Source organism: Festucalex cinctus, chromosome 11 (assembly GCF_051991245.1).
Source record: "Festucalex cinctus isolate MCC-2025b chromosome 11, RoL_Fcin_1.0, whole genome shotgun sequence".
Classification (NCBI taxonomy): domain Eukaryota; kingdom Metazoa; phylum Chordata; class Actinopteri; order Syngnathiformes; family Syngnathidae; genus Festucalex; species Festucalex cinctus.
In genome coordinates, this window is record NC_135421.1 from 2,195,639 (window position 1) to 2,220,056 (window position 24,418).

General features: G+C 40.2%; 1 protein-coding gene across 6 annotated transcripts in view; it reads right to left on the reverse strand.

The window, feature by feature from the left end:
• The window catches only part of LOC144030661 (methylmalonic aciduria and homocystinuria type D homolog, mitochondrial-like), a 167,251-nt gene that overhangs the window by 108,791 nt on the left and 34,042 nt on the right, over positions 1-24,418 (reverse strand). For all 6 annotated transcript variants that reach the window (XR_013287312.1, XR_013287313.1, XM_077537134.1 and 3 more), the window contains 3 exons: positions 14,508-14,652; positions 14,104-14,300; positions 5,005-5,107 (listed from right to left, as the gene is read on the reverse strand). Coding sequence is in view for 4 of the 6 variants with exons in the window: in XM_077537134.1 (XP_077393260.1) it covers positions 5,005-5,107; positions 14,104-14,300; positions 14,508-14,652 (445 nt within the window). In the remaining 2 variants the exon portion in view is untranslated. The remainder of the gene's footprint in view (positions 1-5,004; positions 5,108-14,103; positions 14,301-14,507; positions 14,653-24,418) is intronic.

Consider the following 24,418-nt stretch of genomic DNA (forward strand, 5'->3'; position numbering starts at 1 on the left):
TTGAAAATTGGTCAGAAAAGCCTTAAGATGTTGATCATGCCCCACACCGAATATTGTAACTTTTCGCCAAAGGGCATGGCCGCTACGGTGACGCAAAGTCTGAAGATTTTTCGTGAAAATAAAAGCTGCATTAACTTGACCGAGATGATCCTATCTTCTCAAAATTTCACACATTTGATGAGAGTCCAGCCCTAAAGACATCTACTGACTTATATTTCATCTAACTGATAGCGCCACCTAGTGGCAATTTTTTTTCTTACGAATTTTCTTCTACGTTTTTCTCCAAACACGTTAACTGGACCTACCTCATATTTGCTCAGATGAGGGATTCGGCCTTCATGATGTCACAACACGAAGTTTGTGAGTTTTCGCGAATCGCTGTGGGCGGGGCTAAGCACTGTTCGCCAAGAAAACAATGCCAGTTTTGAGGGTCTAAACATGCGCAGAAACTCATGAAACTTGGCACACACATCTGGCCTGGTAAAATGAACAATATTTCATTGTTGATTGTGCTATTTTTACAAAAATGACTCAATAGCACCCCCTAGGAATTTTTAATGAAGCAGCCCCGGTTGTACGTTTAAGCAAGATCTATGAAAATTTTTAGGTGTATGAGGGAGCCCAAGACCTACAGAAAAGTCTCTTGGACCCATATGCTAAAATGTACAGGAAGTGAGCTACGAATTTTTGAATGTCCCATTTTTGACGATTTTTGCACATTCACAGGGGGCAGACTTTTGCCCACTTCTCCTACACGTTTCATCTGACTGAGTTAAGACTTGACCTGGACCATGTCAAGACCTGAGCCAACGACAGGGGGAAAAATCTTGACTTTTCGAAATGCTATATGATGAAGGCGGGGCATCAAAATTTGTGTTTCGCACTGAAAAAGGATATGCTTAATAACTCCCCGGTACATGCTCCAAAAAATCCCAAACTTGACATGTATGTTTATCGTCAAGGCCTGAAGCTATCTCTATGACAACATTCAGTTATATATGCAGCGTCACCTAGCCCTTGAGGCATAAAAAAAAATACCCCACATACGGTATTTTGTACAAAAAATGTAAACTCATTCTAAGTGTGATAACTAAGTCATTTATGAATATTCTTTTAGTTTCCACCACTCAAAATGTTCACTGGCATCAGACTTATCCAAACATATATATATTTTTATTTATTTTTGATAGCCTCTGTGGACATTAAAAGCAATATCGTGAATGAAGGATATGCATAATAACTCCACGGTACATGCTCCAAAAAAAAATCCCACACTTGACATGTATGCTTATAATCAAGGCCTGAAGGTATCTCTATGACAACATTCAGTTATAAATACAGCGCCACCTAGCCCTTGAGGCATAATATATATTAAAAAAAAAAACACATACGGTATTTTGTACAAAAAATGTAAACTCATTCTAAGTGTGATAACTAAGTCATTTATGAATATTCTTTTAGTTTCCACCACTCAAATTGTTCACTGGCTTCACACCGATCCAAACGTATGTACGTTTCCATTTTGTTTTATTCATTATTGATTGCCCCTTTGGACAATACAAGTAACATTGTGCAATGAGTACAACGAGCGATGATGTATATATACACTTTTACAAAAAATACCAATCAGGGCAACTTATTGCCTAAAAATAAATAAGGACGCTGATTTTTGCAGGTCTTAACAATCACCAAAACCCGTTGAGCTTGACACACACTGGCAAAAAAAAATTCTACATGTAAACGTTTATTATGCCATTTTCAAAGAAATTTGTCTTCCAATTTGCCAGTACCCCAACGTGCCAGTACCCTAACGTGCAAGTACCCCAACGTGCAAGGACCCCAACGTGGCCCGGGCTGCGAGGGCCCTTTATAGCTGCTCGCAGCTCTAGTTATTCTTCTTCTTCTTCTTCTCCGTAAACGATCGCATTTTTGAGGGGCTAAACATTTACGAAAACTCACCAAACTTTGCAGTCTCTTCGGGCCCGGCGAAAAATTTGATATTATGTAGTTGTCATAACAATGCGACTCTATAGCGCCCCCTAGCGTAGAAAAATAAAACCCAATCCCGGCCCCTTTGACCTAGAGCTACGAAAATTGCCAGGCACGTGTAGCACCCCGAGACGCACAAAAAAGGTCAGTGGAAGCTATTTCCTAAAATGTACAGGAAGTGAGCTTTGAATTTTTGAATGTCCAATTTTGGCCCATTTTGGCACGTTCACTGTGGTCATGCTTTTTCCCCCTTTGCAAACATTTTTCATCCAATTGACTTCAAACTTGGCATTTATCATCTCAAGACCTGAGAGAACAACTGGGCAAAAAATCTTGCCTTTTCGAAATACTATATGACGGGGGCGGGGCATCAAATATTGCCTTTAAAATTTAATTTTTCCAGAAAGAGCAAATGCTTAATAACTCCCATGTTCAAGCTCCAAAAAATCTCAAACTTCTCAGGCAACGTAATAGTCACGGCCTGAAAACATCTATATGATAAAATTCAGTTATACATATAGCGCCACCAAGTGGTTACAATAAATGTCATACTTTACGTTTTTAGCTACTGTGCTGAGCTCGTTGAAGGGATCCAGTTGAAAATTGGTCAGAAAAGCCTTAAGATGTTGATCATGCCCCACACCGAATATTGTAACTTTTCGCCAAAGGGCGTGGCCACTACGGGGACGCAAAGTCTGAAGATTTTTCGTGACAATAAAAGCTGCATTAACTTGACCGAGATGATCCTATCTTCTCAAAATTTCACACATTTGATGAGAGTCCAGCCCGAAAGACATCTACGAACTTATATTTCATCTTACTGATAGCGCCACCTAGTGGCATATTTTTTTGTTACGAATTTTCTTCTACGTTTTTCTCCAAACACATTAACTGCACTTACCTCATATTTGCTCAGATGAGGGTTTCGGTCTTCATGATGTCACAACACGAAGTTTGTGAGTTTTCGCGAATCGCTGTGGGCGTGGCTAAGCGCTGTTCGCCAAGAAAACAACGCCAGTTTTGAGGGCCTAAACCGGCACAGAAACGCATGAAACTTGGCACACACATCTGGCCTGGCAAAATGAGCGATATTTTATCCTGGATTGTGCTATTTTTACAAAAATGCCTCAATAGCGCCCCCTAGAAAATTGTAATGAAGCAGCCCCGGTTGTACGTTTAAGCAAGATCTACGAAAATTTTTAGGTGTATGAGGGAGCCCAAGACCTACAAAAAAAGTCTCTTGGACCCATGTGCTAAAATGAACAGGAAGTGAGCTACGAATTTTTGAATGTCCCATGTTTTACGATTTTAGCACATTTACAGGGGGCATACTTTTGCCCACTTCTCCTACACGTTTCATCCGACTGACTTCAGACTTGACCTGGGCTATGGCAAGACCTGAGCCAACGACAGGGAGAAAAATCTTGACTTTTCAAAATACTATATGATGAGGGCGGGGCATCAAAATTTGTGTTTCGCAATGACAAATGATATGCTTATAACTCTCAGGTACATGCTCCAAAAAATCCCAAACTTGACATGTATGTTTATAGTCAAGGCCTGAAGCTATCTCTATGACAACATTCAGTTATATATGCAGCGCCACCTAGCCCTTGAGGCATGAAAAAAAAATACCCCACTTGCGGTATTTCTACAAAAAATGTAAACTCATTCTAAGTGTGATAACTAAGTCATTTATGAATATTCTTTTACTTTCCCCCACTCAAAATGTTCACTGGCATCATACCTAACCAAACATACATATTTTTTTTATTTAGTTTTATTGATTTTTGATAGCCTCTATGGACTTTAAAAGCAATATCGTGAATGAAGGATATGCCTAATAACTCCCAGGTACATGCTCCAAAAAATCCCATACTTGAAATGTGTATTTATAGTCAAGGCCTGAAGGTATCTCTATGAAAAAATTCAGTTATAAATACCGCGCCACCTAGTCCTTGACGCAAAAAAAATAAAAAATGCCTCACTTACGGTATTTTTACAAAAATCGTAAACTCATTGTAAGTGTGATAGCTAAGTCATTTATGAATATTATTTTACTTTCCACCACTCAATATGTTCACTGGCATCAGACCGATCCAAACATATGTACTTTTTTATTTAGTTTCTTTTTTTTTTTATCGCCTCTACGGACAATAAAAGCAACATTGTGCAATGAGTACGAGCGACGATGTGTATATGTACTTTTGCAAAAAATACCAATCAGGGGAACTCACTGCCTAAAAATTAAAAAAAAGACGCTGATTTTTGCAGATCTTAACAATCACCAAAACCCATTGAGCTTGACACACTCATCACACCTGGCAAAAAAAATAAATAAAATCCACATAATGGTTTATCATGCCATTTTCAAAGAAATTCTGCTTCCAATGTGCCAGTACCCCAACGTGGCCCGGGCTGCGAGGGCCCTTGATAGCTGCTCGCAGCTCTAGTTATTATTATTATTCTTTATTCTCCGCAAACGATCGCATTTTTGAGGACCTAAATATTTCCGAAAACTCACCAAACTTCGCACACTCTTCAGGCCCGCCGAAAAAATTGATTTTCTGACATTGTCATAACAACGTTAGTCTATAGCGCCCCCTAGCGTAGAAAAATAAAAAACAAGCCTCTATGGACAATAACAGCAACATTGTGCAATGAGTACGAGCGATGATGGGTATATATACTTTTACAAAAAATACAAATCAGGGCAACTAATTCCCTAAAAATAAAAAAGTACACTGATTTTTGCAGATCTTAACATTCACCAAAACCCATTGAGCTTGACACACTCATCACACCTGGCAAAAGAAAAATCCACATGTAAAGGTTTATTATGCCATTTTCAAAGTAACTCTGCTCCCAATGTGCCAGTACCCCCAACGTGCGAGGGCCCTTTATAGCTGCTTGCAGCTCTAGTTCTTATTGAATTTTTCCACTTAAAGAGAATAAATGTTTGCTGAGCCTCAATGCACTTTTTGTGTGTGCGTGTGCGTTGCGTCAGTGACTTACCTTGCTTTAGTTTTTCAGGGCATGACTGTATGAGACACTCCACAGATGACTTGTCAAAATCCTGGTTTGCTTTAATGGTATTGTGATTCATGGCTGTCTCATCCTGCACATTCATAAATGCAAACACACAAAAAAACAAGAGTGTTAAGGTTTATATTTTTGTTCGGTGTAGTTTTGCTGTGTTTCAAAATTTCAATTACAGGTGAATAGTTTCAAACATCACATATCACTGCCAATTAAAATGCCTGGTTGGATCAAATTATCTCACAACAAAAATTACGTTTATAGGTACCAAATGACAACCAGATTGCTACCGCAAAGCCGTACAAATCAGTTTATTGTTCATATATTGTATTTTACAATCATACAATATTAATGATTTCATGAGTTTGTGGCTAAAATTCTCACAAAATGTACAAGTACAGTCTAAGAATGGGGCCATCATTGCCAAAAGATTCTCAAATAGCCACACGTTCTCTCTTACTCTTCCCATTACCTCTCTTTGTATTATAATATAGATACAGTGGCCAGAGCAAGCTACTTATTTTTTGAAAATCATACTATGTTTGTGGTTCAATAAAATAATGCTTTAACCCATTAAGGCAAGGCAAGGCAAGGCAAGGCCAGGCCTAAAATGCCTGCCAAAACATGCCTTTATATTCTTAAAGTGACACTCCCCCTGGATCCTTTGACTTATTTGTTGGATATATTCTTGATAATTTGTCTCATGACCAAAAGTAAGTAATCTCCTCCTAATGACTGCAAGAAAAATGATAACCATCAACTGGCCGAAACCTGAACCACCCACAGTTGCACAATGGTTACAAAAAAATCACACAGATGTACTTAATGGAACAATTGACAGCACAACTGCAGATGAGGGTTCCTATTTTTGAAAGAAGATGGGGACCAATCTTGGACCTGGTTAGATAGGGTATTGATGCCCTGAGTATGTGGACGTCATTTGTTGTTTTTCTTATTATTTGTTTTTTGCATTATACCAATTGTATGTAAAGGCCTTATCTCAGGACAATTATTATGTTGTTGTTAGGGGTGTTCTCAAAATATCGATACGGTCATATATCGTTGCGGGCCTCATTACAATGCACGTATCGATACCCAGGCGTCAGAATCGATATTGCGCGTTAACTTTAAATAGGCAGTTAACGTTTGCCTTTGCAGCTTGCATTGTACCTAAAAATAAAAAAACAGCAGCGTCTTTAAAGTTAATTGCCTTCAATTAATGCAAAAATAGCTGACCAGTAATTGGACACTGTGTCTCGTTAAGAAAAATGAAAGCAGAGGAAGAATATCAAGATTTATTTACTTATAAACTTAACATGGCGTATCTTAATGTACCAATTTTCCTATATTTTGTTTAAAAAAATGAAATAAAATGTGTTTCATGAAAGAAATTGTGTTTTTATTTCCCCAAATATTTTAAATAAGCACATTTTAGAGCTGTAATTTTAATACTTTGATATTTTTGCTCATATCGTCTCATGCCTATTAATAAATTTTCCCGGTGTGTCTGTGAAAACTGCTCCTTGCTCTGCAGTGCGTACATATTTAGATCAGGCATGTCGCTTGGCGGTAAACCATCCAGCATAATTAACATATCCTTTAGGTATACATGTGATTGTTATTATACTTTTGAGTCCCTCCCGAAAACTTGGAAGTTTTCCTGGAAATTCAACAATATTGTTAATGCTGACTAAATAATTTATCTCTCAGTTCCTGAAGAAGATAGAAACATCATTCCAAAAACATTTCAGAGCTTACACTTGTGGCGTTGACACAAACTTAAGTTGATTATTATAAACCTTCAATATGTTTTTTTTTTTAACTGTGCATCTGCGGGTATATTTACCTTCAATACTGGAGGGCAGTTGTAATAACCTCGGGGGATCGAGTGGTTAATATTTGTCATATATTCCGTTACAAAGACGTCGAAATTTTCAACATCCTCGTTGTCTAAAAACAAATTTCTTAACTGTATATCACTATCGACTCTTTACACTGATACCAATTCCTCCCTCGCTGTCGTCATTTATTTTATAACTCCTGCGAATCTGCGTCAGGCATAAATGCTTGACTAAAAATCCAGAATGCTATGAGGCCCACATCACCCTCTCGTGTATATTCTGATGCATTTCATCGGCTAAGAGACCAAGATTTGGGCAAAACAAAACAGGATGACACTCTCCCGGCTTTAAAGGGAGAAGCGCGCCGGAGAGCTCCCTGCTCTTAACAGTAGAAGCGTGATCCTTCGCTCCCGGCCTTAATAGGTTAAACTAGTGTTTCTCAACCCTAGTCCCTGGGGCACGCTATCCAGTCTGTCTCCCTATTCCAACGCAGTTGAGGATCGTTATCAGGCTTCTCTAGAGCTTGCTAATGAGCTGTTGAGAAAAGATTTCAAACACATTCTGTACACACATATATTCAGTAATATCCATCATAATATCATTTCAGTACCACATAGACCACACTGTTTTTCAGTCTACAGTCCATGTCATTGGGATTGGGTCAGGTTGAACGGTTGGTTCAATCAAGCGATTGCGGTTGGCAATCGCTTATTTACAAAGAGCAGGACCGGACCAAGGCCGTGCAAAGGTACAGATGTGGTCAACGCAAACATGTTTTTCTCCGATTAATAAACAGTCTCAGATGTTTTCTATGTACTCTATGTATTGATTATGATGTTGTAATTAGTGTTGTTCCGATACCGTTTTTTGGCTCCCGATACCGATACCCAGCTTTGCAGTATCGGCCGATACCGATACCATACTGATACTTAAGGTTTTTTTTCCTCAACATGAAAAAGCTGTCCTGCCATTGGTTCAGATTAATGCAGTAATGCGGCATGCAGTGAACATATCACATACCAGTGAATGTCGTGCACCAGCAAGAGACAAGATGCTGCATCCAAAATCCTATATTAGCCTTGGAATTAATGGTATCGGCATGTTACTTGTGAGTAGTCACCGATACCGATACCACTGTATTAATGCAGTATCGGCACCTCTGCCGATATCAGTATCGGTGTCGGAACAACACTAGTTGTAATACCATATGATCTTCAATAAAAGCTCCCGTACAACTAAAGGCGGGAGAGATTGTTGCACCGATACACTGTTGGCCTTCATTGCTCTCCTGGCGCCAGCAGTGACTCCTCAAGGGTGCGTGTCTATTTGTCTAAAAACTAGGGCTGTCAAAGTTAAAGCATTAATAGATTAATTAATCACAGAAAAATGTCGCATTAATCACGTATTAACGCATATTAATCGCACTATTTTTTTTGACTGAGCTTGAGCCTTGAACGGCGGATGGTTACATTGAAGACTGCGTAGGTCAGTGATTCGGTCAATGTACGGCATTTCCTACGCCTGTTGTTCCAAAATGAGCGGGATGACTCCAGTTGGTGTGCTCGTTGGTAAATTTCGCTTTAAAAAAAACACGCCGACGGGACTTTAGATAAAACAAAAGTAATTTGCGTTTAATTAATAATTGCTGAATCGTACCTAATTGATATGATACTGTTACGTTTTGAGCAATACACGCATGCGTGCAATTGCGTACATGCGTTTAATCAATGTTTGCAAATGACATTCAGATAATAAAATGCATTAATGTCAAAATATTACGGTATTTTGTATTTATTTTATATTACGCGAATACGCAAGTAATTTAGCTGATTAATCGTGATTAATCAAAATTAGAAAGTGTGATTAATCAGATAAAAAATTTTAATCATTTGACAGCACTACTAAAAACTAACGACTTGTCCGGGCGAGGACTGTGTCTCGGAGGAAGTGCAGTTCTCCCTTGACATTTTAATCTGGTCCTTTGAGCCGGATATGACGTAAATCAATTGCGGGGGGAGACAGGACGAATGACTGAAGACGGTGCACAGCAAGTATAAGGTCCTCTGTATTCCAGGGGCCAGTCCTCATTCCTGAATCATCCCGTGGCGGGTTCCAGTCATCATCTGAACCAGAAGAGGTGACACGATCCTCAAGGGACTTCATTTTTGTGGTACCGAGACGCTTGAGGATTTTCAGTATGAGACTCTAACTTCAAGTTGTAGTCAAAAGGACACTACTGCAGATAACGTAACTTCTGTAAATGGAAAATCAGAGTCTGACGATTTTCAGTATGAGACTTGACATTGTGCTTAATGTCAAAAGGACACGACTGCAGATAATGAAACTTCTGTAAGTGGACAATCGGTCGTAATAGCGTGATTCGGATAATGTGCCTTCCGAAAAGAGAACAGAGACAGGCCTGAATAGACTTCGAACCAACACTTGACTTTGTTGTGTGACTGGTGAGTATTTACTTAGTTGTGTGACTGCTGAGTATTTAAAGAAGATCTAAAACTGTTCACGATCTGTGAATTTTAAACACCCAGCTGATGTCCGACGATTGACTCAGGGTCAACGGTAGAAGCTTGACATCAGAGATAGTGAACAGGCACGTAGCATTTCTACAGAAAATCTCACATTCTGTATTTGTGACTACTAACTAAAGGATAATGGAAAAGGTTCAGGTTATGATTAAGAAAGTACAATCACCTGATCAAGAAATGGAACAGAAGTTCCCTGGTAGTACAAAATATTTAAAGAAATGGGAAAAGCGATACAACTTTGACCGTAAAAAGGCAAGTGTAAAAGAAACAGGCGAACTACTGAGAAAATTCTCCATTCATGATCGCCAAAAACAACGTACTCGAGATAAGCCAAGGAAACAATTAATTCAAGCCAGAGTATGGCATGAGGAAGCAAAGAAAAAAGAAGCAGAAAACAAACGGTCCTAATATTGTCAGTGCTGAGGATGATGAAACACAAGCAAGTAAGCAAACAGGGTTAAACGTAAGACAAGAATTAGATGCAATCAAAAGAATCCCAGATAAGTGACAAGTGATAAGCTTAAAGAAAAAGTGAAACCGCCATTGCAAAATGATAATACAACAGTTAAGCCTAAAATAGAAAAACTTTATCCGACAATACCGCCACCAAATTATGATGTATATTGTCCTCCAGAGCCAACAGCTCTCGTTGCACCCACATATAGAATGATTCGCAGAGGTCAAGGACCTGAAATGGCTTGGAATAAAGTAATGGGGGCAACACCACTAGTTATAGAGAATCCTGAGTGATACATTTCCCCTCATTCAAGTTGCTAATCCACGTGCAGGGGAAGATGAACAACCAGACTGTTTAAGTGCATAGACCCTGGACTAGAGAACTAATGATTAGAGTCCTTGAACACATCCCGAAGCCAGTTGATAATGTGGAAGGATGTATTCAGGGCATAATTGACGTACAACAGAGTTATTATCTTAATGGACCAGAAATGCAGCAAGCACTTATGCACATCATAGGACTAAAGTGGCACCAATGTAAAGGACAGTGGCGTCCATATGCGGGGGATAATCATGACATCATCATGCCGGTAGATGAAGTTATGAATAGTTTGAATCAACCCAAGTCCATTTTTGCAAATATGCGCCAAGTGTTCATAAAGTGTCCAAATTATACAATAATTGGTCAGAACAAACCAAATAGAAATGAATCTGTACAAGAATATAGAGCCAAACTCTATCCAATCTTCAAACCTAACAGTGGCATCGCTGAGGATGCTGACCCAAATGACCCATTTAACCAGCAATTTAAACAAGCAATCCTTAATGGTTAAAGTCATGGTTAGAACGTAATATGGTTACTCTCCCCACGGCTTCTGTAGATGAATTTATGACTCACGCTATACATGCAAACTTGCGAAGAAAGTAGCAAAAGACAAACTTAAAAAGAAAGCACAAGAAGTTCATCTACAGGAGGGAGCAGAGACTTACATCATTTGAACTGACCAAACTAGAAGAAGACAGAGTTATCGTAATTATAGGACGGACAGAAATTAGTTTGATGCAAGAGGAGGAGATAGAAACTATCAGAGTAGAGAGGACAGGAAAGAAGAAGCAAAGAAGGAAGGGACTTTGTTACATCTGCCACAGGTAAGGCCATTTAGCCCATGACTGTGACAGGTGTCAAAGTCGTACGGAAAGTCCAGCATGACTTACTGTAAGACAAGAAGGTACGGGAAGTGTACAGCAAGACAGTGGAGAAATTGGTGATTCTGAGAGGTATCATGCCAGATCATACCAAATTGACGTTCAACTAGCAGTTGAGGACACACATTCTAAGGTCAGACCAGAAACGTTAGTTTATGTAAATGACAAGCCGATGATTTGTCCAGCAGACACAGGAGCAGAGAATTCTGTTATGAGGGAAACCAGTATATTGGAAATATATGGGAAACCATATTCCAAAATCAAAATGCACAGTAACTGTAACAGGAGCCAGTGTCAGACCAATATTTGCCCCATTGAGTGAGTCAATCAGATTATAGTGGGACCCAGACCGACAAGTTGTAATGTTGACACAATGCCCACACAATCTGTTGGGCCGATTGGATATGCTTCAAATGGAGCTATAGCTGTAGTTCCTACAAGCAATATTTATTGTATTTAAGGTGGAACATTGCCCTTTAGATCAAATTCCGCTTATGGTTAAAGAAGCTGAAGATTGGCCATTTTATTAGTGGAACTTGGATTTCCCCCCAGCCGATATAGCTCAAACGGCAAAATATATTATGTTTATGTCAAAAAAATATGTCATAGCCACACATGACACCATGTTATCGGAAAACTTACACATGACAGTCAGATATAGTCAAAACCCAGGCCCAGACAAACAGTACACGGAAGCTTTACTCAAGTGTGGTCCAACTCTAGTGTAAGTGATGTACCTCGTTTTTAATGGTCCTACCTCATTTTGCGCAGTCGACCCATGAGTGTTTTTAATTTAATGTCAGAAGCTAGACATATATCTATAACTAAAGCACAAACAAATAAATGAAGCGATAATGCCACCTTTGCCCGATTCACGTCCGCTATTACAGATTGGATTAAAAATGGAGATAAACTAGAAGTATCTCCCTCTACTGGGTGGTCAAGACTCAATCTCACACTTAGAGTCACATTGCATCCACAAGTGCATATTGAACCACCACAAAGTGAGTGATATAGCCTGTTAACTGAGATAAAGATAAAGGCCTTAACAAATTTACCTAACACACTGTGGAGCATTGGCCCAGCTGACGTTCAACTTATGACAAATGCCTCACCAGTTCAGATAAGGGACAGGGGATAAGACAGACTACAAGCCACAAATTAATATCCATCTAAGCCTGATGGAAAGAAAGAAAACATATAATTGATACTCTTAAAAAGAAGTAGGCATTTTAATACTTGCACCTGAATCTGAATGTAATACATCTATTTTTCCAGTCAAAAAGGATGGAGATTAAGTCAGGATCTCTGTGCAGTAAATAATGCTGTAATTCCACGAGCACCTAATGTACCAAACCCACATACATTGTTAAACACATTAAACCCAAAAGCTCGATACTTCACTGTCATTGATTTAAGTAATGTATTCTTTAGCATTCCACTACCAAAGGAAGCTCAAGTTTGGTTTACATTTACCTTCAAAGGTCAAAAATTGACATTTACTAGACTTCCACAAGGAAACTCAGTCACCAATTATCTTTTCAGGAGCAATAGAAAACCGGCTTTCCCAATTTGAACCACCGGAAGGGAGTCACGTCATTGTGTATGCGGACGACGTTTTAGTCAAATCACCCATGCAATGGCAATGTCAGGTTGACACTATTGCACTTTCACACTATTTGGCAAAAACAGGAAATAAGGTATCAAAAAATAAACTCTAATTGTGGAAGTCAAATAGGCCTATTTGGGACACACTTTCACGTATGAAGGAAGAACAGTTAGCCAGATAGGAAAATTGCTCTAATGACAGTTCCCAAACCTACCACTAAAAAACAGATGATGGCTTTTCTGAGATTGTGTAATTACTGCCAAATTTGGGTTGTGAATTATGCCCTCTTAGCAAAGCCATTGCAAAACATGATTTATAGACTCTATGGCTCTAAATAACAAACTCAATTGGACAAATGAAACAAATTTTGCATTCAACACATTGAAACAAGCCATAACAGACACCGCTGCCATAGCTTTGGCTGAATATTCTAAGCCATTTATTCAAACAGTCGATGCCAAACAAGGGTTTATGACTTCAGTTTTATTATAAACTCACGGTGCTAAGCTCAAACCTGTGGCTTATTATTCACATCTCGATCCCTACATTGTGCAAGCAGTAGTGGCAGCCGCACTAGCGGCATCAGCTGAAGTGGTTTTGTACCACTCTATCTCTTAAAGTGCCACACGCTGTTTCTGCCCTGTTGTTAGAAACAAAATTGTCTTTTCTTTCTCCAGCGAGACATCTTTCATACACAGCTAGCGGGAGATTGACAGATGGATCGGTGGAGCGTCTACTCTAATGTGAACTCTGTATGGGTACATTATGGTGAAGGAGCTGAGCCGAAAGGCAAAGCTCTCGATATACCGGTCAATCTACATTTCAATCCGAAGCTATCGTCACAATGTGTGGGCCGTGACAGAAAGAACAAGTTCCTGGATACAAGCGGCCAAAATGAGTATCCTCCTCCTCCGCAGTCTGTCTGGGCTCTCCCTTAGAGAGGGTGAGAAGCTCGGTCATCCGAAATGCTCCTCCACGTTGAGAGGAGCCAGTTGTGGGGGCTCGGGCATCTGGGTCGGATGTCTCCTACACGCCCCACTGGAGAGGTGTTCCGGGCATGTCCCACTGGCAGGGTCCCCGGGGATGACCCAGGACACGCTGGAAAGACTATGTCTCTCGGCTGGCATGGGAACGCCTTGGGATTCCGTCTGAGGAGCAAGTCGAAGTGGCTAGAAACAGGAAAGTCTAGGCTTCCCTGCTACAACTGCAGCCCTCGACTCCGAAAAAGCGTCAATAATATATGTATGAAGGTATAGATGGATAGATATTATTAAATTCAGGGGAAGTCAACTCAGGCTTCAAGTTTAGACTAAGAGCATATTGAACGTGCTTGCTGGAATACACATCAGAACAGAGAGTTATGAACTGCCAGAACTGTTTTTATGTTAATCCAAGCACTGCAATATACCGTACTGCTTACAAAAAATTCTTTGATAAACAGTCCAGACATGCGTCTCTCAGGGCTCGATGGGAAATGCAGCAGATCAGGTACCATCCTTTTTGTCAGTCCCATCTTTTGTTCTGAAATCTGCAAATGACATTCAGACCCTACATTACTGGGCATAAAGTAAAGCTGGTCATTGCCATCGTAAGGTTCCATAGTGAATGCATGTGGTCCTGAAACAGAAATAAACAAACAAATGTACTTAGACATTGTCAGTCGCAACCACAGTACTTTTTTACTCTGGTCTAGATATTTGGGATGTTTACATACATACTAAACAAAAAAAAACAAGAACTTGTCAATAAAGCTGGTATAGCAGCCTTTTAATTCTCTTGGTATTTAAAATGTGAAAAAGAGAACGGAAAAAAACCATGCCATACCATTTTTGGAAGAGGCTTCTGTCACATTGAGATCACCAGAGCCAGAGGATCCAATGGTAGAGAAGCCAATGGTGCTGGCAATATGCTGCACCAGAGCATCAAGTCCAGGGAGATAAGTTGCCAGCCTGGTTCTACTGTAAAACACCTGATAGAATAATCATACATACTTTGTTAGTTGCAAAGAAACAGATTGAAAACACACAGGGCCCTCTTTAAGAAAATTGAGCAGAACATACGTGCCATATAAACAGGTCGAGGGCATACAATGCCATGTGAATAGAGATTTAATTGTTTGCACAGCACGTTTTACAAACCACCAAAATGGACCTGAAATATAACAATCCAGATATAAAGTTTAGGCTTACATCTTTAATTGAAATAAGTTGAATGTGGCAAGGTATGAGTACAGTGCGGTATAATCCGTTACCACGGGCAGGCAACCGATCCTAGAGCGCCACAGTCCTGCAAGTTTTAGATGGTCATACAATCCCCTCCAATAGCCAGTGAGGCCAAATCCTTCATTTTTGCTGTAGATCGGGTATCTTCAAATCGTTGACTGCGGTTCAGGTCAAGTCTGGACCAAGTCCAGTACATACAAGACTCTCAAAGCTATATCTGTGAGGGCTATTCAAAGACTTGTCTGCATCGTGTTGTCAGAACCATGAACAATTAAATGAACACAAAGGCCTTCAGGATAAAATTAGCTGTGAAATGTAAATCCAACAGCAATTTACCATGGGTCTTATGGACCCATGGTAAATTGCTGTTAAATAAAGAAGTATGTGTGCCATCACATTTTTTTTTTTTTGTCTCCCACAGGCCATTGTCACAGAGCAGAGGGAAGGTTAACCTATTCACTGCCAGCCAATTTCCGAGCAGCCCAACGAGGGATCGGATTCCTCTGCCTCCCTGGTAAGGTATATTCAGGGATGCTGGAGTTAACGGTCCATGGGGAAGTATAATTTGGGATTCAGGGGATCAGTGTGGTTTTCATAGTTGTGGTTTTCGAGTTTAAAAGTAGGTACAGTTCACAAAAATGTGAGAAGTCATCTCCCGAAATTGGATCAGATTAAGATTTGGGTAAACACACTTGACTGCGATGTTCTTGTTTTGTCTGAATCTTGTTTGACCAAATGCATTCCAAACAATATTTTAATCTAGGGTTACAATGTTTTTTGTTGTGACCGCCTAAAGGAAGGGTAGTGGTGTGGCCATTTATGTCAAACACAAATTTCATGTTAATGTACTATCATCACTGTCTTTTAGTAAACAGTTTGAATTCCTAGCATTAGCATAGAATCAAACTCTCTAAAGGGCATTCTATAAAGTAGTAGATTACAGACCTCCGTCAGCAACCAGTGATTGCATTGTCAACTTCTAACAGCTTTCAATGCTGTTTATTTTAAAGAGATACTTCTTGTCGGCGATTTTAACTTGGCAGGGCTCTACACAAAATTTTGCACTGGTAGCACTGGTGCGACCAAGTTGGTCGCACCACACAGGTTTTGGTCGCACCCTGTTTGGGCGAGATACAGCATGACCGTATTTTGTAATGTATAGTCTCAATTTGCATAGTGAAAAATGACATGGAAAAATATTTGACTGCAATAAAACAGGTCAATTATTCTATATTACTTGAATAGAAATTGAAAAAAGGCTTTGCTTTTGTGAACATTAGTTTGTTCAATACAAAGGGGCTAGCTAGCCTGCCTAGAACCAGTCAAATCTGGCCCTTCAACACTAGTTTGGATTAGGTTGTCTAATGCAGTGTTTCCCAACCAGGAGTATTTGACAAGGGGTTATATGGAAACTCAAGTAACTGATGAAAATAAAATAAAACGAAAGTTCCGAATGTAACTATGGTTCTATGCGTCCCGAACGACCGCCAGTAGGCGGTGCTTAACCGCACGGAAATCCCCCCACTCGCATGCATCACTCGAGTAAGAATCCCAAAAAAGGGACATGTACTCCATAGCTCCGGGTGACATCATCCCCATGTATAAAATGGGACGGGAACCGGAGCACAGTTTCTCAAAATCTTCTCGCGCAAAACACACGAGGGCTCTGAGTGACAAGCAATGCTGGCAGTTGTTCGGGACTCATAGAACCATAGTTACATTCGTAACTTTCGTTCTATTTCGTCCCTCTCGACTGCCAGTAGGCGGTGCTTAACAGCACGGAACGCCGAATACCAGCGACATCACGAGGACCCTGGAAACCAAACCTCACAGAGGAGCCTCCGAAGGACCGAGAACCACATCCAGTGTATGAGGACAGGCGACATCCAAGGTAATGAAACCATGCAAAGGCGACGACCAGGAAGTAGCCGTACAAACCTCATCCAATGCCCATGGATAATTTTCCACGTGACTGTGCATTCACCTAAACTTGAGCAATCCATGGATTACGGTGAGTGACATCCACAGACTTATATATAGACTCACAATGCCACTTATATCACCATAGTGATAAGTGAAGCCACCGGCAGCCATCTTACATTGCCACCCACTAAGCCGACAAAACTTGAAAATATTCGTTTTCCCGCAGCGTTTTCACATTAATTTACTGTCTCCACAGTGAAATGCCGCCGTGTGTGGCGTATGGTTGTACCAATGAGACTGCAAGAAGCGCTCCATGCACATTCCATTGTTATGAAATTAACGCATATATAAATGTTCTCTTATAAGCTATATCTGTGAGGGCTATTCAAAGACTTGTCTGCATCATGTTGTCAGAACCATGAACAATTAAATGAACACAAAGGCCATCAGCATAAAATTAGCTGTGAAATGTAAACCTAACTGAGTCCATTTATATACAGTAAGATCTTGACATCAGCCATGCACATGGCAGCCAAACCAGTATTACACCTGTCCAAAACCTGAGATCATAAATTACATGATGTATGTATGTTACAAAAAAATCCAAACCACTTGTACATCATGTGTCAGACGATTAGATTCAGCCCTAGTTTGTTACTTGTTTTTAATCACAGGTTATTTTAGGCATAATAAAGTCTCAAAACATTTTTTATAAATATGGGCCCACATCGTCCACTCAAAAATAATGGAAAACGTAATTTATTAAAACGTGAAAATTTCTGAAATGCGTGAAGAGCCTCGGTGAAGAGGCTCGCAAACTACGCCCATATTTGGACTTCCTGAATGGCGTGGTTGCGTGTCGCTGCAGTCCCGTCAGTGCTGAGTGTTTGTATCATGTATACATGCTTGAAACTGCAGTAGAACAACTGTGTGCGCAGACAAACCGCTATTAAAACTGTAAGTGAAGTGGGAATGGTGTCTGTTCTGTCGGATCAGCATACCTCGTCGGATCAGCATACCCGTATGCTGATCTGACGGCTGCCTCTATCGGGCTAGCATACGTAGTCAGAATAGCATTCCTACGTTACGACGATCCCGTAAATGATAATAATACACTGCAATTAGGCTAAACACAGATGCATATTTAAAACACTAGCGCTACCAAAGAAGCATATGTATAGTTAGTTTTAACACGAGCATGCTGTTCTGACGGCTGATTGTAACATCGGTATGTTGTTTTGATGGCTGAAATGGGCAACCACAGCACATTGTTGCCTTAGTTTACTAGTCAAGAAAAAATAAGGCCAACTATAGAGCCACATTAAAACTTCAGAGGACAATATGCCAACGCGCTCCCACAAACGATTTGCATGAATTTCTGTATTTTTAGATGATTTAAGTCTTCGCGTCTCATTCCGTTGTGTTCATTTTGCTGACTGCTGCGTTCAGGTGACAGTTTGTTTTGATAAAAAAAAATGTTTTCGTATGACGACCCTGTGCACATACAGTGGCATGAAAAAGTATCTGAACCTTTTGGAATTTCTCACATTTCTGCCTAAAATCACCATCAAACGTGATCTGATCTTTGTCAAAATCACACAGATGAAACAACAGTGTCTGCTTTAACTAAAACCACCCAAACATTTACAGGTTTTCATATTTTAACAAGGATAGCATGCAAACAATGACAGAAGGGGGGAAGAATAAGTAACTGAACCATCACATTTAATATTTTGTGGCCCCCCTTTGGCAGCAATAACTTCAACCGGACGCTTCCTGTAGCTGCAGATCAGTCTGGCACATCGATCAGGACTGATCTTGGCCCATTCTTCTTTACAAAACTGCTGTAGTTCAGTCAGATTCCTGGGATGTCTGGCATGAATCGCTGTCTTGAGGTCATGCCACAGCATCTCAATGGGGTTCAAGTCTGGACTTTGACTTGGCCACTCCAGAACGTGTATTTTGTTCTTCTGAAACCATTTTGAAGTCGATTTGCTTCTGTGTTTTGGATCATTGTCTTGTTGCAGCATCCATCCTCTTTTTAGCTTCAACTGTCTGACAGACGGCCTCAGGTTTTCCTGCAAAACATCCTGATAAACTTTTGAATTCATTTTTCCATGAATGATTGCAAGTTGTCCAGGCCCTGAGGAAGCAAAACAGCCCCAAACCATGATGCACCCTCCACCATGCTTCACGGTGGGGATGAGGTGTTGATGTTGGTGAGCTGTTCCATTTTTCCTCCACACATGACGTTGTGTGTTCCTCCAAAACAATTCAACTTTGGCTTCATCAGTCCACAAAATATTTTGCCAAAACTTCTGTAAAGTGCCCAAGTGCCTTTTTGCGAACATTAAACGAGCCACAATGTTTTTTTTAGACAGCAGTGGCTTCCTCCGTGGAGTCCTCCCATGAACACCATTCTTGGCCAATGTTTTACATATAGTTGATGCATGCACAGAGATATTGGACTGTGCCAGTGATCTCTGTAAGTCTTTAGCAGACACTCTAGGGTTATTTTTTACCTCTTTGAGTGGTCTGCGCTGAACTCTTGGCGTCATCTTTGGTGGGCGGCCACTCCTTGGGAGAGAAGTAACAGTGCCAAACTCTCTCCATTTGTACACAACTTCGCTGACTGTTGATTGATGAACATCCAGACTTTTAGAGATGGTTTTGTATCCTTTGCCAGTTTTATACAAACCAACAATTCTTGATAGCAGGTCTTCCGACAGCTCTTTTGAGCGAGTCATGGTGCACATCAGACAATGCTTCTCATCAAGACAATTCTAACCAGGTGTGTGTTTTATAGTGGGCAGGGAAGCTTTAAGCCACTCATCAGTGATTGGGCACACACCTGACTTAAATTGTTTGGTAAAAATTGGTTTCAATTGCTCTTTAAGTATCCTTAGGCAGAGGGTTCAATTACTTATTCCTCCCCCTTCTGTCATTGTTTGCATGCTATCCTTGTTAAAATATGAAAACCTGTAAATGTTTGGGTGGTTTTAGTTAAAGCAGACACTGTTGTTTCATCTGTGTGATTTTGACAAAGATCAGATCACGTTTGATGGTGATTTTAGGCAGAAATGTGAGAAATTCCAAAAGGTTCAGATACTTTTTCATGCCACTGTATGTGCACAGGGTCGTCATACGAAAACATTTTTTTTATCAAAACAAACTGTTGTCAATAAATCAAACAAAAACCATATGCAGGCGCGGATGACAGTTTCCTCACCAAACTGAGGCTGAATGCACATTATAATGACTTGCACACGAACTGCCCACTAGGTGACACAATTGTCATTTCTAATTAATGTAAAAGGCAACATTATAATCAAACAACAAAATACTGTATTGGCTCCAGCGATACCATTATGTATGATAGTTGTCTACATGACAGAAAATTGTCTAGATTTAATTGAACAGATTTTGCAGGCTGTGAGAGAATTTGCCAGTTGGAACACCATTGCTTAATTTTGAAAGAAACATTTGAGAAGACTCGAAAAAAATGAGCTTTATTGTTGAATTCAAAATGAAAACCGATGCAGGACGATGAAACATATTTTATGTACAAACTACAATACACGTTGCCAGTTTGCTAAAAGTACAAAAACATCAAGTGACAAAAACTACACAACCTACGTCTCAAAAGATTCCAAACTACGATGGCTGTAGCAAGTCAGCAATTTAAGTTGCATTTTTTTTTTTACACTTAAAAACGTTATTCTGCACATTCAGCATGTGTCCACCGCAGACAGAATTCACATTGCACCTTAAAATAAGAAGAAAAAACACACATTAGTGAAGCCCCAAAATTGTTTTTGAATAAGTGTATTACAGTACAAGCATCTAACTGCCGCTGTGCCATAATAATAACGCACAGTGATCCACGACGCTAACTGCAGAACAAAACTTACTCTCTGAATAAAATACTTTCACTATATAAAATAAATTACAAAACGAAGTAAAATGCAGTTCTAAATAATCAGTTATTGCATACTTTTACTTACTTGTCAGCCGAGGTATGCTGCTCCGACGAGTTCGACAGCGTGATGACGTAATTGCCTACTGCGCATGCGTAGCGCGTGCGCAGATGTGTGAGGTATTCTACTTCGACGGGTATGCTGGTTTGTCAGAACATGTCCTGTTGTGTCCGTGGTACGCGCGCGCAGGCTGGCGTCAACGTAGTGACGTGATGCCCGTTCACTTTGGACGGAGCCGCTCCATCCCACAACACGACATGGCTGTTCCCCTTGCATTTAAGCTTTTTTGTCACATTTTTCAAGTTTTAATGTGCTTATAGGAAGTTAATATAAAAAATACAAACAGTAAATACAGCTGCAGGTTAGGATTTTTTTTACTGCGCTGAAAGACATTTGCTGTGCGCTGAGGTGGTGAGAGCACTGCGTGATTGCGCAGGCGCACAGCTTAGAGGGAACATTGCCTTTGTCCACGACACGCGACAACCCCAGCCTCGTCGGGGTGCTAACAAAGGCACACGGGGCCAACAAACAGGGCGGCAAGCTTTCCCATCAGAGTAGCTGATGAGATCGCCCGCCAAACGCCGCCTCACGAGCCAACCAAAGTTTCACTTCCCGGCCACGAAAGGGGCTCGAAATGATACCGAGCCATTTTTGATGCCAAAATATCGAGCTACGGTACTGGTATCGGTACCCCGTGCAACACTAATTGGCAATTAAATATAATTTCGAGGTGGTGTCGTGTTAATGTTGGAAGTCGACAGTCACGTAAGGATGAGTCAAGCTGGCCAGCTTGAGCCACGATGCCTTCCAGGCGCTGTGTCTTCAAAATAAACGCCCAAGTTTAATATTGCATTTACTTTGATAATAGACAAACGTTTTGCCTTTGCATATTTTTATTATTCTCATGTCCGGATTTAAATTGTGTACTTGGAATGTCACGGGAATACACACACCTGTGAAACGAAGGAAAGTTTTGAACTATCTTAAAAAGGAGAATGTACAAATAGCTTTGTTGCAAGAAACCCATCTAAATGACATTGAACATCTAAAATTGCAGTACGGGGGGTTTAGTGAAGTTTATTTCTCATCTTTTACTTCAAGAAGTCGTGGAGTAGCTATTCTCATTCAGAAAAAGGTCCCTTTCAAAATGTTGGACTGTATAAAGGATGCATCTGGTTCTTATGTGATTTTGAAGGGGATTTTGTCAGGAGAAGAAATCTCAATACTGAATATTTATAATCCACCTGGACATCCAACACATCTTCTGTCCTCTGCATTCTCAAAAATAGTTGATATTGGCTCAAAACATACTATAATAGGAGGTGATTTTAATTGTCATCTTAATCCAATTGTGGATAAATCCCCGCCTGGTAAATCTTCCCTTTCCTCTCATGCAAAGGTGGTAAATGCATTTTGTGAGGAAATGGATTATATTGATGTGTGGAGAGCTCAGCACCTAACTGATAAAGAATACACCTTTTTCTCAAATGTTTCAAAGTCATCCACAAGAATTGATTATTTTCTGATTCCTAAAAAGCCATATCTCTCCTCACCTGCGCCACAAGATTAAGCTTCACACTTCCTCAATGTGTTTAAAGTGCAAAATTGAAATTGGTACACTCACACACTGTTTTTGGTCTTGCTCAAAAATACAACAATTTTGGTTTACTATTGGACAAGAAATGGATAAGATATTTGTTGTTGATTTGGCTTGCAATCCTGTATTTCTTTTTCTTGGACTTGTTGGCTCTGCTGTTACCAACAAATATATTTTTTTTTATCAAATTCTTACCTTTTGTGCTCGAAAATGTTTGCTGGTAAATTGGATTTCCGACCACGCACCCTCAAAGACACAATGGCATAAGATCTTTTTCAACCATATATCCTTGGACTATCTGACATGTCGTTTGAATCATAAGGACGATTATTTTCTGAAGATCTGGGAACCTTATTTAATTTATGTTGGACTTGAAATTTCATCTATTGTCAAGAGAGCATTTGTATTTTGAAACAGTAATTTTTGTTTTTGGAATGCGAGTATCAGTCTTTTTTTTTTCTTTTGGGCCATGTTTTTGTTTTTTGTGTGTGTGTTTTTTGTGTCTGCATATATAAAAAAACAAAAAACAAATATATTTTGGGAAAAAAAATAAAAATAACAAGGTAATTACATCGATGTTAATGTATTACTTGGAAGGCTTTTATTTTGAAGTTGGCCTCCCCAGCACGTTCTGTGGACTACTTACGTACGACTCGAACCCCGAACCGTGGCGTTTGATGCATACGGATCACGGCTCACCTTTGAGCCGTTGCACCACTCAAAACATGTACCCGCGCCGTGCGACTGGATTAAATTTTCACCAGCACAGGCTATACAGTTGGCCGCATTTGTGGGTGAAATGGTCGCAGTCGAGCCCTCCTTGGATTGGAGTTTTTCTGTCTCCGACCATTTTAAATTAATTTGTGATTCATTTGAGCTCACACACTTAATTAGTAGCCCAACACGTCCAAACACTAAACAACTAAATCCTCCATACTTTATGTTTTTAACAAATGCTCCTTTTAAGTATTCAGAAATTGGAATTTTTGCAAATGATCTGCAAATGATAACCTTTGTGTTATTTCTACAGTTAGGCAATCAAAACATAGCAAAACACGGCCACAAATTGTTTTTAAGCGTGATTTTAAACATTCTGTGAGCAAGCATTTCATCATGATTTATGGAATTTTTATTGGAATAGGTTTTTCCTTATTGACCATGTGGAACTCGCCTGGATATATTTTATGATGTTTTTTCTAATATTATCAATGAACATGCACCTTATCGCAAATATAGTTTAAGGCCGCTCTGATCCCTGGTTTTCCTGTGAGCCGTCTCAACGTTTAAAAGGAAAGAGATGCCGCTTGGGCAAAAGCTTGGAAATCAAAAACTAAAGCTGATTGGTCGAGTTTTAGGTATCATTGTGCCTCCCTGTTTAAAAAGGTAAAACCTGAATATTATCTGTCTAAAACTGCCAATAAGTAAGTAATAATTTCTTAGGGTCATTTAGATAAATGACCCTAAGAAATTATTACTTACTTATGGAAACATACAAATAGCGAATTTCCAACTTGCATTGTTAAAATTTTTTTTACAATAAAGCATCCATGCATCCATACATTTGGATGGATGCATGGATGGATCCATCCATCTTGACCGCTTTTCCTCCAGGGCAGCGGGCGCGCTGGAGCCGATCCCAGCTGGCTATGGGCAGTAGGCATGGTACACCCTGAACTGGTTGCCAACCAATCGCAGGGCACACAGAGACGGACTACCATCCACACCTAGGGACAGTTCGGAGCGCCCAATTAACCTGCCATGCATGTCTTTGAAATGTGGGAGGAGACCGGAGTACCCGGAGAAGACCCACGCAGGGAGAACATGCAAACTCCACCCAGGAAGGCCGGTACTGGGAGGCAGACTTGCTAACCACCCCCGCCCTACAGATAAAGCATCCATCCATCCATTTTCTTGGCCGCTTATTCCTCACAAGCGTCGCGGGGGGTGCTGGCGCCTATCTCAGCTGGCTCTGGGCAGTAGGCGGAGGACACCCTGGACTGGTTGCCAGCCAATCGC